Source organism: Emys orbicularis, chromosome 12 (assembly GCF_028017835.1).
Source record: "Emys orbicularis isolate rEmyOrb1 chromosome 12, rEmyOrb1.hap1, whole genome shotgun sequence".
Lineage (NCBI taxonomy): Eukaryota > Metazoa > Chordata > Testudines > Emydidae > Emys > Emys orbicularis.
Window position 1 is genome coordinate 24,244,654 of NC_088694.1, and position 13,736 is coordinate 24,258,389.

The window sequence follows — 13,736 nt, forward strand, 5'->3', positions numbered from 1 at the left end:
GCCCGGCTGATTGTCCCATGCTCACATAGGCGCTGACTCCATGGGTGCTCCAAGGCTGGGTGCTGAGCACCAACCAGCAGCCAGTTCCTCCCCTCCCCACCAGTGCCTCCTGTCCACTGATGGCCTCACCAATCAACTCCTCCCAGTACCTCCCACCCACTGCAATCAGCTGTTCCGCGGCGTGCAGGAGGTTCTGGCAGGGAGGGGGAGGAGTGGGGATGGGATGCGCTTTGGGGAGGGTGTGGAGCTGGGCGGGAAGAGGTGGGGAAGTAAGAGGCGGGGCAGGGGTGGGGGCTTGGGAGAAGGAGTGGGATGTGGGGGGAAAGAGGCAGGGAGGGGGTGGAGGCTTGAGGGAAGCGTTGGGTGGGGATGGGGCCTGGGGCGGAGAAGGGGGTTGAGCACCCCCGGGGCCCGGAGGAAGCCAACGCCTGTGCATGTTCATACACATGCAGGAATGCATCAGTGGTGTTCCGAGGATATTTTTGATGCCTTAATGTTTCCTTTATTGGCAGAGATCATTATTGACCAATAGGCCCATGGAAGAAAAGCCTGGGGTGCTATCGTGAAGGGGCAGGCAGGCAGGTGGAAAAGCTGCATAGGCAACAGTATTAAAAAAAAGTTACAATGTGCCAGGAGTTCAACAACCCTTTGATCTGAGCGTATAGAGTTAAGAGTATTGGCAGAGGAATCAGATGTGTACAGACAGTATTTGGTCCTGCCATGAGGGCAGGGGACTGGACTCGATGACCTCTCGAGGTCCCTTTCAGTCCTAGAGTCTATGAATCTATGGATCTATGAAAAACATTTCAGAGCCTAAGGGGCCTGTGTTAGGTTGTAGTGAACCTATGTCTGGGGCTGTTTTCCCTCTCCCCCTCACTTTGTTTGCACAGTAGAATCTAGTTGAGCAGGTCACTTCTTTATTGTAAATAATCGTGATGGTTTCCATTTGCTAAGTTACTCAGAGACCGTTGGGCAGGGGTGCCTGGGAAGGACATTGCTATCGGAGTATTTGTAAATCTGACACCAGGTGAAGAGTTACCATTGCTTCCAACCAACATAGGGAGTTGGTTTGGGGTTTTGTTTTTGTTTGGGATAGTGATGTTCCTGTCTTTTAAGGGATTAAGTTGAGAATTTGGCAAATCTGCAGAACCACAATGGGTTTTTCTCTGGTTTTGCAGTTGTCTGATGTCAAGGGCCCCCCATGCCAACACCTAAAACATAACATCATCTTGCATTTCTGTGGCACCTTTTGTGCCAATGCACTGTTTCATGTAAACAAATTGTTTCATCTGCCATTGAAATCAATCCATTCAGCTGATGTTTTTTCCCCTTTCTTTATTTACCACTTTACAGAGAGAGCAAGTCAGTGCTCTTGGGATAAACACACCCTGAAACAACTGGAATCCCATATCACTAATGGGGGAGATGGACCCTTGGGTGGAATTCCTTCCTTTCTCCATTAGCCTATTGTTTGCAGTCTTGAACACATCATGGATCCTAGTGTCACTGTCTAGAGTGGTTCTGTCAGAATCCAAACATCGAAAAAGAAATGAAAAATCTTGTTCACCAGTCTTTATTTCCTTCTTCCAGAATTCAAGCTGATGGGATGAGCCTTTTTTCATGTAACCTCTTCAATTAACAGTCTTTGTATTGTGATGTCTCACAATGGCCCATTTAGTTGATAACCTTCTTAATGAGCAGGAGATAATCCCTTCTGACAGTTGACAGTTTCAGGGCAAACATTTTTTTTTTATAGTTGTAAGGCAAAAAACTTAAATATTACCTTATAGCATGTGATAAAGATATTAGAGGTGAGATTAACACATGCAGCAATTTACAACCATTTCATAAAGTCTAAACACATTATTATAAGTCCAATCCCCATCTTAACCGTACCAACACACAGGTGAAACAGACTGGTTTCCAGCAATGAATTTGTCAGTGCTTAGCTGAGGCCTAAAGCTTGGCAAAGCTGGCACCTGGTTTGCCAGTGTCGCACCTAGAATAGCCAGTCCATCCCGTCTTGCCTTTATATGAGTCACTAGTTCTTTCCATGTGTTGTGAAGCCTGGCAGACTGCCTGCTTTGCTCTAAGGGGGTCACATGATCTCAATGATGCTCATTTTTACTTCTCCCATCAGTCATTTCCCACGGGTATCTATTGCAAGTGCCTCCATTATTATTTTTCCTCTCATCTGAGTTTCAGCATGCTCTGTGTATTATCACAAGGTCGCAACAACTTTCCTCCAACTGGGGGAGAAAAAAAAATCCAATTGTTGGGATAATGTTGAATGTTTTTCTTGGTAGAAGGGGTGATGTTATCCTTGGAATGGGTTGCTGATTGAGTTCTGGAGGCACGAACCTCCAACTTCTTTGAAAATAAGGATCTATCAGACATGTCACTATGTTAGAGAATGGGCCCAAATCTGGCCTAGTACAGAAGCAAGGGACCATGCCCAAGTCTCAAACTCCGACCTTTGAGAAGCTATCACAGTCTTGTGGTTCAGGCAGAGGACTTGGAATCAATAGACCTTCGTCCTAGTCCCTGCTCTGCCCCAGGCTTCCTGAATAACTACTTAATGTCTCTGTGCTTCGGCTTTCTCAACTGTGAAATGGGGCTAACAACACTGACTCCCCATCTCTACCCAGGATCTGGTGGGGGGGGGGGGCTGCAATTTATTAACTTGCCCTCCCAGCACCACAATTTCCCACCTTCAAGCTTCCATCAAATGGATCTGTCTTCTAACAGCTGTTAAGTTGAATGGATTGTACAACTGGTGGTACAATCTATGGGCTTGCTCTGGCACAAAATAAGCCTAGAAATGGGATCAGATACAATATCCAGTTTTGTCCAAGTGAATTGGAGACACTGTCATCGAAGGCACATCTCCATTATCTAATAGCAGAGAGTGAGAGAATGAGGGGCTTGCTTCTTCACTAAGCAGAAGCTGTTTTGTGTCTAACATGCAGTTCTAGCAGCAGCCTCCACAAAAGAGAGAATGGAAGGGATCTGTGCTATTTAGGATAGCAGAATGTGAAACTGTTGCATCATTTTTAGACTTAGAATACAAATAAATTCCTGCCCTCTACCCTCTGCTTTTTGACTGCTCTTGCCTCTGCTGGTCTGGTCTCTCCAATACCATAAGCTGCAAACTGGCTTTACAACCCCTACCCAAATCAGCAAGGCATAGGCTTGCCCGTGCCCATGTTCCTGGGTCATGAAATGCAGACCCTGAGAACGAAGAGGATCCATTTAATATCTGTAACTTCAGGAAATCTCTCTTCTTTTACTCTTCTCTCTACCTCCTTCCCGCCCTCCCCCCCACACACTTGGTGGAACTGTGGCTCATCCAGCCCCCAAGAGAGTTAGCCAGGAGACTGAGGAATTGTATACACTTACGCAGCAGCTGCGCCACTGTACCGCTTAGTGAAGACGCTGCCTATGCCGAGGGGAGACCTTCTCCCTTCGGTGTATGTACTCCGTCTCCCTGAGAGGGGGTAGGCAAAATGCTATAGTTTATGGATTCACCTAAGCACTGTCTGCTGCCCCCAAAGAGGAATAGTAGTTTGCATTTGTAATCTCCTTTCATCCCGTGATCTCAAAGTACTTAATGAACATCCATTAAGCCTCTCATCACCCTTCAGAGGGAGGGAAGTATCATTCTAACCATTTTACACATGCTGAGGTCAAGTGACTTGTCCAAAAGTCACAGAACAGCATCAGGAAGAGCGCTCCAGAGCCCAGTGCTCGGACCACTTCCCCACATTCCATCCCTGAGAGGATGCTCTCAAATCTGAATGTGCCAACTCTTTCTGCTCCCAGGAAACAAGATCAGAGTGAGGGAGAGCACCCTGACTGGTCTCTAGCATCTACTGCCACGAAAAGAAGCAACATTCTGCTTCCAGCAGTTATCTTTCTTCATTTTAATTAATATTATTGTTATTTGCTAACCCCCAAAACATAAATAATGTATTGGCATAATTCCTGTTCTTGTGCCACTTCTCTAATGAAATGTGTTCGTTGGGAGCAAAGGGATCCCATTATGAGGGCTTCATTCATTGCACAGTGATAACAAGGAAGAGGGGGTGTGATCTGTATAATCTGGTTAAATGGCTCAGATTGCATAGCTTTAGCCTCCCAGGTTTAATAATCATCTCAATAAAAGTGGATTGATTTTTGTAACTAATCCTATTCTTTTGTTAGAGCCACAAGCAACCTGCTGCCTTTATTGTTACCCAGCACCCTTTACCCAACACTGTACCAGATTTCTGGAGGCTGGTGTTTGATTACAACTGCTCCTCCATAGTGATGCTGAATGAGATGGATGCTGCACAGGTAGGTGGATTTCTAATAGCTCTGTCAAGCAGCCTTATTCACAGATCAAAGGAGCTTCAGGTGTCCCCAGTTGCTATTCAAGACAGGCAGAAAAGTTGTGAGGCAAAAGGGAAACTGCATAGGAATGGGTAAACAACTGTAAGTACAATCCAGAGTGAATCTTCACCCAAAACCAGGAGTGCCAGAACAGGAGGGGGAGGAGGGAGAGGGGGGCAGGAGGCCATGCCCCCCCCCCCCCCGCCACACACACTTTTTAAAGTAGGAGGGCAATTTTTATCGGCCATAAGGATGAGCAATGGGGGCTGGGTGGAGAGGAGCAAGCAGGGGCAGGGTCTTTAGGGGAAGAGGCGACATGGGAGCAGGGCCTCAAGGGCAGTGGGGAGGGGGCCTAAGGGGGTGGCATGGCACTGGGGGGCAGGGCCACAGTTCGGGCACCTGTGGGCCCCACACACACACTTTTAGGGTGCTTCTGCCACTCCTGCCAAAACTCAAGCTAAACTTTGTGGTTCAGAAGAGCCTAGTTCAATACTTTTACACATTGTTCTTCATCTTTGCCCATTGCTTTCCACCTGCGACCAGACCTGTAAATGCTAAAACCCTCTCAACAAGCCTGATCTTGTGGTATTGCCAGGTGACTGGAAGTAGGACATATGTGAAATCATATGATAGATCCTTTTTTCTTGAGATCCCCAGTCCAGGTTTGCTGAGTTGGGAAGTTTGGATAATTTGCATGAGATTGTGGAGAAGCACCTGATGTTTCGGGTGCTTTCATCAAAGTGAAACACCAAAGCTTTTGATCGCTCACTCATTATGAGAAACTGATTGACAGTCAGCAGAAAGGGAGGAGGGAAGTGGATACTTACTGCACAATTTATTTTTTTTCTCCTTTGTGTATAAATTGTTTAGTTGGTTGGCAGACCTAAAATAATTTTCAGTACTAGAGCTTGCAGGGTGAAGAGTGGTTACTCTTGCGACTGCATTGGCATTTGCAGTCAGTCTCATGATGGGTAGCACCAGAAAGGGATGGGTGATCACACATTGTGCAGGAAATTTGCAGTAGGAGATTGCTACTTCACCCATTGTAGTTCTTGTTAAACAGCAGAAGTGGCCTCGGGTACTTTGCACTTTATAACATAATTCTTCATCTGCTCCTCACTCTTTTCAAAATATTTCCCCCTGAAGGCAGCAGTTATGATGCTGCCTTTATTAGTGCTAATGGAAAAACCAATCACATTCTCATCAGGGGGATTCTCCAAGCAGAATGAATGATGTGGGATCTGATTCACTTCTGCTCCTCTCTGCATTAAGGTGCCTCCAGTTCAGCCTTTCTAAAGACCAAGCTGTTGGTGTGACCAGTTTTCTGAGTCCTAAGTGTCTGTAATCTCAAATACGATTTATCTAGGATCCCTGGTCCTTCAGGACTCGTTAGGTTCTATCTGATTCATCAAACCTGCTTTTATGTCCTGGGAATGAATCCAAAGTAGTTTTTAATCTTGTTGGTTGCCCAACAACCTGGAAAGAAACAGTCCTGCACATTCTCTGGAAATACGAAACCTCTTTTCATGGTTATTTTACATTTAGAGTCTGGAAAAATGAAATCCTCCAGCATTAGGCGGATCACTGCAGACTACGTGGCTCTGGGAAGAAGGATAAAGGAGTTTGAGGCGCAAGTGGTGTTCTCGTCCATCCTCCCTGTGCAAGGAAAAGGCCTGGGTAGAGACCGTCGAATCATGGAAGTCAATGAATGGCTACGCAGGTGGTGTCGGAGAGAAGGCTTTGGATTCTTCGACCATGGGATGGTGTTCCAAGAAGGAGGAGTGCTGGGCAGAGACGGGCTCCACCTAACGAAGAGAGGGAAGAGCATCTTCGCCAGCAGGCTGGCTAACCTAGTGAGGAGGGCTTTAAACTAGGTTCACCGGGGGAAGGAGACCAAAGCCCTGAGGTAAGTGGGGAAATGGGATCCTGGGAGGAAGCACAAGCAGGAGAGCGCAAGAGGGGAGGACTCCTGTCTCATGCTGAGAAAGAGGGACGATCGATGAGTTATCTTAAGTGCCTATACACAAATGCAAGAAGCCTGGGAAACAAGCAGGGAGAACTGGAAGTCCTGGCACAATCAGGGAACTATGATGCGATTGGAATAACAGAGACTTGGTGGGATAACTCACATGACTGGAGTACTGTCATGGATGGATATAAACTGTTCAGGAAGGACAGGCAGGGCAGAAAAGGTGGGGGAGTTGCGTTGTATGTAAGAGAGGAGTATGACTGCTCAGAGCTCCGATATGAAACTGCAGAAAAACCTGAGAGTCTCTGGATAAAGTTGAGAAGTGTGAGCAACAAGGGTGATGTCGTGGTTGGAGTCTGCTATAGACCACCAGACCAGGGGGATGAGGTGGATGAGGCTTTCTTCTGGCAACTAGCAGAAGTTGCTAGATCGCAGGCCCTGGTTCTCATGGGAGACTTTAATCACCCTGATATCTGCTGGGAGAGCAATACAGCGGTGCACAGACAATCCAGGAAGTTTTTGGAAAGTGTAGGGGACAATTTCCTGGTGCAAGTCCTGGAGGAACCAACTAGGGGCAGAGCTTTTCTTGACCTGCTGCTCACAAACAGGGAAGAATTAGTAGGGGAAGCAAAAGTGGATGGGAACCTGGGAGGCAGTGACCATGAGATGGTCGAGTTCAGGATCCTGACACAAGGAAGAAAGGAGAGCAGCAGAATACGGACCCTGGACTTCAGAAAAGCAGACTTTGACTCCCTCAGGGAACAGATGGGCAGGATCCCCTGGGAGAATAACATGAAGGGCAAAGGGGTCCAGGAGAGCTGGCTGTATTTTAAAGAATCCTTATTGCGGTTGCAGGAAAAAAACATCCCGATGTGTAGAAAGAATAGTAAATATGGCAGGCGACCAGCTTGGCTAAAGAGTGAAATCCTTGCTGAACTTAAACGCAAAAAAGAAGCTTACAAGAAGTGGAAGATTGGACAAATGACCAGGGAGGAGTATAAAACTATTGCTCAGGCATGCAGGAATGAAATCAGGAAGGCCAAATCACACTTGGAGTTGCAGCTAGCAAGAGATGTTAAGAGTAACAAGAAAGGTTTCTTCAGGTATGTTAGCAACAAGAAGAAAGTCAAGGAAAGTGTGGGCCCCTTACTGAATGTGGGAGGCAACCTAGTGACCGAGGATGTGGAAAAAGCTAATGTACTCAATGATTTTTTTGCCTCTGTCTTCACAAACAAGGTCAGCTCCCAGACTGCTGCACTGGGCAGCACAATATGGGGAGAAGGTGACCAGCCCTATGTGGAGAAAGAAGTGGTTCGGGACTATTTAGAAAAACTGGATGTGCACAAGTCCATGGGGCCGGATGCGCTGCATCCAAGGGTGCTAAAGGAGTTGGCGGATGAGATTGCAGAGCCATTAGCCATTATTTTTGAAAACTCATGGCGATCGGGGGAGGTCCCGGATGACTGGAAAAAGGCTAATGTAGTGCCCATCTTTAAAAAAGGGAAGAAGGAGGATCCGGGGAACTACAGGCCAGTCAGCCTCACCTCAGTCCCTGGAAAAATCATGGAACAGGTCCTCAAGGAATCAATTATGAAACACTTAGAGGAGAGGAAAGTGATCAGGAACAGTCAGCATGGATTCACCAAAGGGAAGTCGTGCCTCACTAACCTAATTGCCTTCTATGATGAGATAACTGGCTCTGTGGATGAGGGGAAAGCAGTGGATGTGTTATTCCTTGACTTTAGCAAAGCTTTTGACACAGTCTCCCACAGTATTCTTGCCGCCAAGTTAAAGAAATATGGGCTGGATGAATGGACTGTAAGGTGGATAGAAAGCTGGCTAGATCGTCGGGCTCAACGGGTAGTGATCAATGGCTCCATGTCTAGTTGGCAGCCGGTTTCAAGCGGAGTGCCCCAAGGGTCGGTCCTGGGGCCGGTTTTGTTTAATATCTTTATTAATGATCTGGAGGATGGTGTGGACTGCACTCTCAGCAAGTTTGCAGATGACACTAAACTAGGAGGCGTGGTAGATACACTAGAGGGTAGGGATCGGATACAGAGGGACCTAGACAAATTAGAGGATTGGGCCAAAAAAAACCTGATGAGGTTCAACAAGGATAAGTGCAGAGTCCTGCACTTAGGACGGAAGAATCCCATGCACTGCTACAGACTAGGGACCGAATGGCTAGGTAGCAGTTCTGCAGAAAAGGACCTAGGGGTCACAGTGGACGAGAAGCTGGATATGAGTCAACAGTGTGCTCTTGTTGCCAAGAAGGCTAACGGCATTTTGGGCTGTATAAGTAGGGGCATTGCCAGCAGATCGAGGAACGTGATCGTTCCCCTTTATTCGACATTGGTGAGGCCTCATCTGGAATACTGTGTCCAATTTTGGGCCCCACACTACAAGAAGGATGTGGAAAAATTGGAAAGAGTCCAGCGGAGGGCAACAAAAATGATTAGGGGTCTGGAGCACATGACTTATGAGGAGAGGCTGAGGGAACTGGGATTGTTTAGTCTCCAGAAGAGAAGAATGAGGGGGGATTTGATAGCAGCCTTCAACTACCTGAAGGGAGGTTCCAAAGAGGATGGAGTTCGGCTGTTCTCAGTGGTGGCAGATGACAGAACAAGGAGCAATGGTCTCAAGTTGCAGTGGGGGAGGTCCAGGTTGGATATTAGGAAACACTATTTCACTAGGAGGGTGGTGAAGCACTGGAATGCGTTACCTAGGGAGGTGGTGGAGTCTCCTTCCTTGGAGGTTTTTAAGGCCCGGCTTGACAAAGCCCTGGCTGGGATGATTTAGTTGGGAATTGGTCCTGCTTTGAGCAGGGGGTTGGACTAGATGACCTCTTGAGGTCCCTTCCAACCCTGATATTCTATGATTCTATGATTAGCACGCCAGTATTTTTGCTGGCCACCCTTCACCAGCAATGCCATATCATGCTTTGCTTTTCCTTGTTGTACTTTAAGGGAAAGGAGAGAAGATTTGGTGATTAATTATGAACTGAAAATTACACTGTCCTGAGATCCAGTGTCTGCCAAACCTAAGTCCTGGACCAGTGCCAAAAAACACTGCTAGACCAAGGGACAAATGACAGTTTTAAAGTTACATATCTTGTAAGCCATCAGCACAAGGAATTAGTTTTATATCACTTAAGAGAGTGAGATTTCTGCAAAAAAATCAATTGTATCAGGATGTTGCGCTCACCACACTAGCTTTGTACGACATTGTACTTCTCTATCTGTCCATAGTTATCTAATCTAAGCATTTATGCTACAATCGTCACCATATTATCAGAGAGACTAATAGTTTTAAAATGTAATTATGAAGACTAGCATGTGGTGTGATGACGACCTTACAACATCCCAGAACCATTCTGCAGAAGTTTCAACAATTCTATGGCCATCCTGGCAAGACAGAAACGCTCTTCGCTGGTTGGGTTGATAATGCAGGACATCCAACAGTCAATCATTATATATTAATAAAAACAAAACACATAAAAGGTTCAGTTGTGATTTAATTTGAGATGTGAGATGTGTGTGTTTTTAAACCAATCTGGCTTGCCCCCTTCCTAGATGCTAGTAAACTCAGAATATAAAAAAGTTGGCTGCACAGAGAAATAAAAGTTCCACTTGGGTTGAACTAAGATTAATCTTCTTGGTATTGAGTGTTTCCTCATTAACTCACAACACAAAACCTCTGTGCTTCATATTAAATTCACTCACAGACACTAATCTATTAACACACTCCTTTTAAATCTATACTCCTGCAGAAACTTTGTCTGCCAGCCACTTTAAAGGCCAGGGCTTCCATATCCTCTGTAATGCTGGGCTTAGATTACAGTTCCTGAACTGGGTGTGGGGTTAGAAGAAGAAAAGAGGATTGATAATTTCCTAGCCTGTACGTGACCTGCTTTCTATTTGTCTTGCACCTTGACTAGCTCTGCATGCAGTACTGGCCAGAGAAAACGTCCTGTTGTTATGGTCCAATCCAGGTGGAGTTTGTTTCAGCAGACATTGATGACGACATCATCAATAGGATATTCCGTATCTGCAACATGGCCAGGGTAAGATCAGTGACATCCCAGATGATCCATTTATTCATTCATCGGTCCTGTTCTGTAAATTATTGCTCAAACAGACAAGGGGCAGGGGTGCCACCAAATCCCAAGGCCAGGTAAAAAATTCCATTGCAGGATTTTCTTGCCGCTGCCACAGGTGGAATCTTGTAGCTGCACCCCTCTCTAGGAGGTACAAGACTTCTCAGTAAAATCACAAGGTGAATAATGTGAACTGGATTTCTGTCCTTAACTGGAAAGCGTTTTCTGTATGTCCTGGAGGGCATGTTACCTTAATCAACTAGCAGTCAATGTAAAATCATCATTAATTCTATTAGCTAAACTAAGATATTGTTATCTCCACTCCATCTCTGCCAGCCATTTGTGCTGAAGGGTATAGGAGCTCCTATCTCTGAAGTTCGGTGCAGTGCTGCTTGGCTAAACTGTTGGGGTTTCCAGTTGCCACTGTGCCCCTATTAATAAGGAACTGTCAACTTTGTAAAATCTTTTCACTCAGCATCCATTAGCCCCAACCCTACAGATGGGAGGAAACAGCCCCAACCGTGCTCACAAACCAGGGTTATTTGTACAATGGACCGAAGCACGGTTATTGCACTGCTGCAGTGGATAACCTTGATATTTACTTTGTTGTTTCAGTACAGATTTCCCACTCAGTTAGGTACTATCCCCATATTTCCTGTTCCTCTCACTGTTAGAAATGGAGATGCCAACTGGCCTTTGAAAATAATCCCAGTGCCCCATGTATCCACCTCTGAGTCTGAGCTTACGCAACAGCTTGGTTATGCCATTATAGAGGCAATTGTGGGCTGGTCTGTGCTACTGGTAAAATCACCATGAGGATCTTATACCAGCTCTTTTCCCCCATTGTTTTTTTTGAATGACTGCTTTGTCTCCTCTCCGTATGGTATCACCAACCTCCGAAACAGGCGAGAGGGGAAGAGAATAAATATTTTATTCATTCTTCCACCATGAGATGACTTTATTCCCGAATAAAAACAGTTATTTTCAGAGCCCCATTTCCTTCCGGGCCTTTTAGCAGTCTCAACTAAAGCCTTTCCACAAAAAACTTCCTTTTCCTCAAAACCTGAAACCACCCTAATTCTCTGGATTTATTTTTCTTTCTTTGGAAAGAGATGAAGGCCTTGCACCCAGCTACAGTGTGCTTCCTTCTGGCCTGTAGCCTAGTTGTACTCATATTGTTGTTATTAAGTTATACACTGATTAGTAGGAATAATTACATATTTTGGTGATGTTAAACAATGCATATGTAACCCGTGACTACTACCCCCTCTCATACCCCTGCTCTTCCTCACCACATTTCTGATGGTATAATGGAAGTGGATAACAATTTGTTTTAGCCCCAGGATGGATATCGTATAGTACAGCATTTGCAGTACATTGGCTGGCCAGCATACCGGGACACCCCTCCATCCAAACGCTCCCTCCTGAAGGTGGTCAGACGGCTAGAGAAATGGCAGGAGCAGTACGATGGGAGAGATGGACGCACTGTTGTCCACTGCCTGTAAGTATGGCTGGGAATACTTCCTATCCTATGGTGCAGGGCAAAAAGAATTGATGTGGAAATCAGATGGCCAGCCGATACTTGAGGTGGGAAAATTAGGTTAAATTGCAATCAAGACACAAGTGAAGTTAAGGACTGTGATGAATCGTGGTACCATGTGCCACTATTTCCACTGTAAATAGGGAGTGGTCACAAAAACACTGTTGCTTATGGCATTGGGAGCTCCACTTGAAGCCCTCTATTGATCCTTTGAACAGGGACTGTCTACTTCTGTCTGTTCAGAGGCCCCAATCCTGATTGGGGTCTCAATGCACTATTGTAATACAAATAATGATTGGTTACAATTAATTGATTAGATGCTGAATAGTTTTGAGCATACATCATAAAGGTGGCAAGACTTTTCCATGATGGTCAGTGCAACGTTTATTAGTTAATTCTTGTATAACACTTTCAATACGACTATCTAAAAAAACCCTGTACAGACTTTAATGAATGAAGCCTCACAAGATTACAAGTGACTTCTGTATTATTCCTGTTTTATAGATGAGAAAACTGAGGCACAGGGAGGTGAAGTGACTTGCCTAAGGTCACTAAGTGTCTTTCAAGTCACATTCTTATATTCTAATCTCTAGACTGTTGTCTTGCTCATCTTCAAACCCTCTGAAGCTTCCTGCCTGCATGGGGCCTGCACGTGGTACCTCCAGTGATGCATGCTTTTGAATCTGGGAAAGCACTGCCCTTTGCAGGGTGCTTGTCTCCATGCGCCAGTCCCCTGCATCCCTTTATAAACTGCCTCTTTTCTTCCATGCCTAGGAATGGTGGTGGACGCAGTGGCACCTTCTGTGCCATCTGCAGCGTGTGTGAAATGATTCAGCAGCAAAATATCATTGACGTGTTCCACATAGTGAAGACGTTACGAAATAACAAATCCAATATGGTGGAGTCACTGGTAAGTGTCCCTCCCTTACACACCTCCGTAGAGTGCAGTGAGTAAAGAACGAGTTTAAAAAAAAAAAAAAAAGTACTTCAGGGTACTGCCCAATATGAATTACATTGGATCAGTCAGTTAGAGTGAATGATTTCCCTCTGGTGTGTGTGAGAGTTGCAGTAAGGACATGCATGAAATGATGAATATTCAGTATCGTGACTGTATGGGCGTGTCTTTTTCTTCCCATGACTTTGCACCCTTTTTGTGCTCTGCCAGTGCCAAAGAAGTGCAATTGGGTCTACAAGTTATTAAATGTTTAACTCTTGGAGCCCGATGGTGCCAAGTGGAGTGGAAATGGGAATGAAGGGTTCTCGGCACCTTGCAGAATCAGGCTGTTAAGAACTCACTGCTACCATTTTACCACTGGCTTTTTCTTTCTCTTTCAGGAACAATATAAATTTGTATATGAGGTTGCACTGGAATACTTGAGTTCGTTTTAGCCTAGCAGAGATGGGGGCCTATCAGATTCCAGACCCCCAAGTCTGAAGAACAGTTTTTTCCCGCACTAAAAGGCAGTAATGGGTGTGGGGAGGACCAGGCTCTCCACACTGAAGCAAGGGTCAGAGTGTACTGACCTCAATGCCATTGGGAGGACGAGGTGATCCCTGTGTTTGCTGCTGCCTGCTTTCTATTGGAGCATCTACCGCTTCTTAAATAACCTAGCGTACAAATTGGCTAAACAGGAGACGGACTGGAAGACTCTGCTTTCTAATCCCCTCCAACCTCTTCTCTACCACTTTGGATGTGTATTTTTGCTCTCCTTGATACCAAGGAAAAAAATACTGGAATATTCTGTCTTTTAAACAGCTCC

General features: G+C 45.6%; 1 protein-coding gene across 2 annotated transcripts in view; it reads left to right on the forward strand.

Moving 5' to 3' along the window:
* Positions 1–13,365, forward strand: part of PTPRT (protein tyrosine phosphatase receptor type T) — a 715,579-nt gene extending 702,214 nt beyond the window's left edge. For both annotated transcript variants that reach the window (XM_065414819.1, XM_065414820.1), the window contains 5 exons: positions 4,204–4,335; positions 10,278–10,403; positions 11,774–11,937; positions 12,751–12,886; positions 13,312–13,365. In XM_065414819.1, the coding sequence (XP_065270891.1) occupies positions 4,204–4,335; positions 10,278–10,403; positions 11,774–11,937; positions 12,751–12,886; positions 13,312–13,365 (612 nt within the window). The remainder of the gene's footprint in view (positions 1–4,203; positions 4,336–10,277; positions 10,404–11,773; positions 11,938–12,750; positions 12,887–13,311) is intronic.
* Positions 13,366–13,736: the final 371 nt, after the last annotated feature.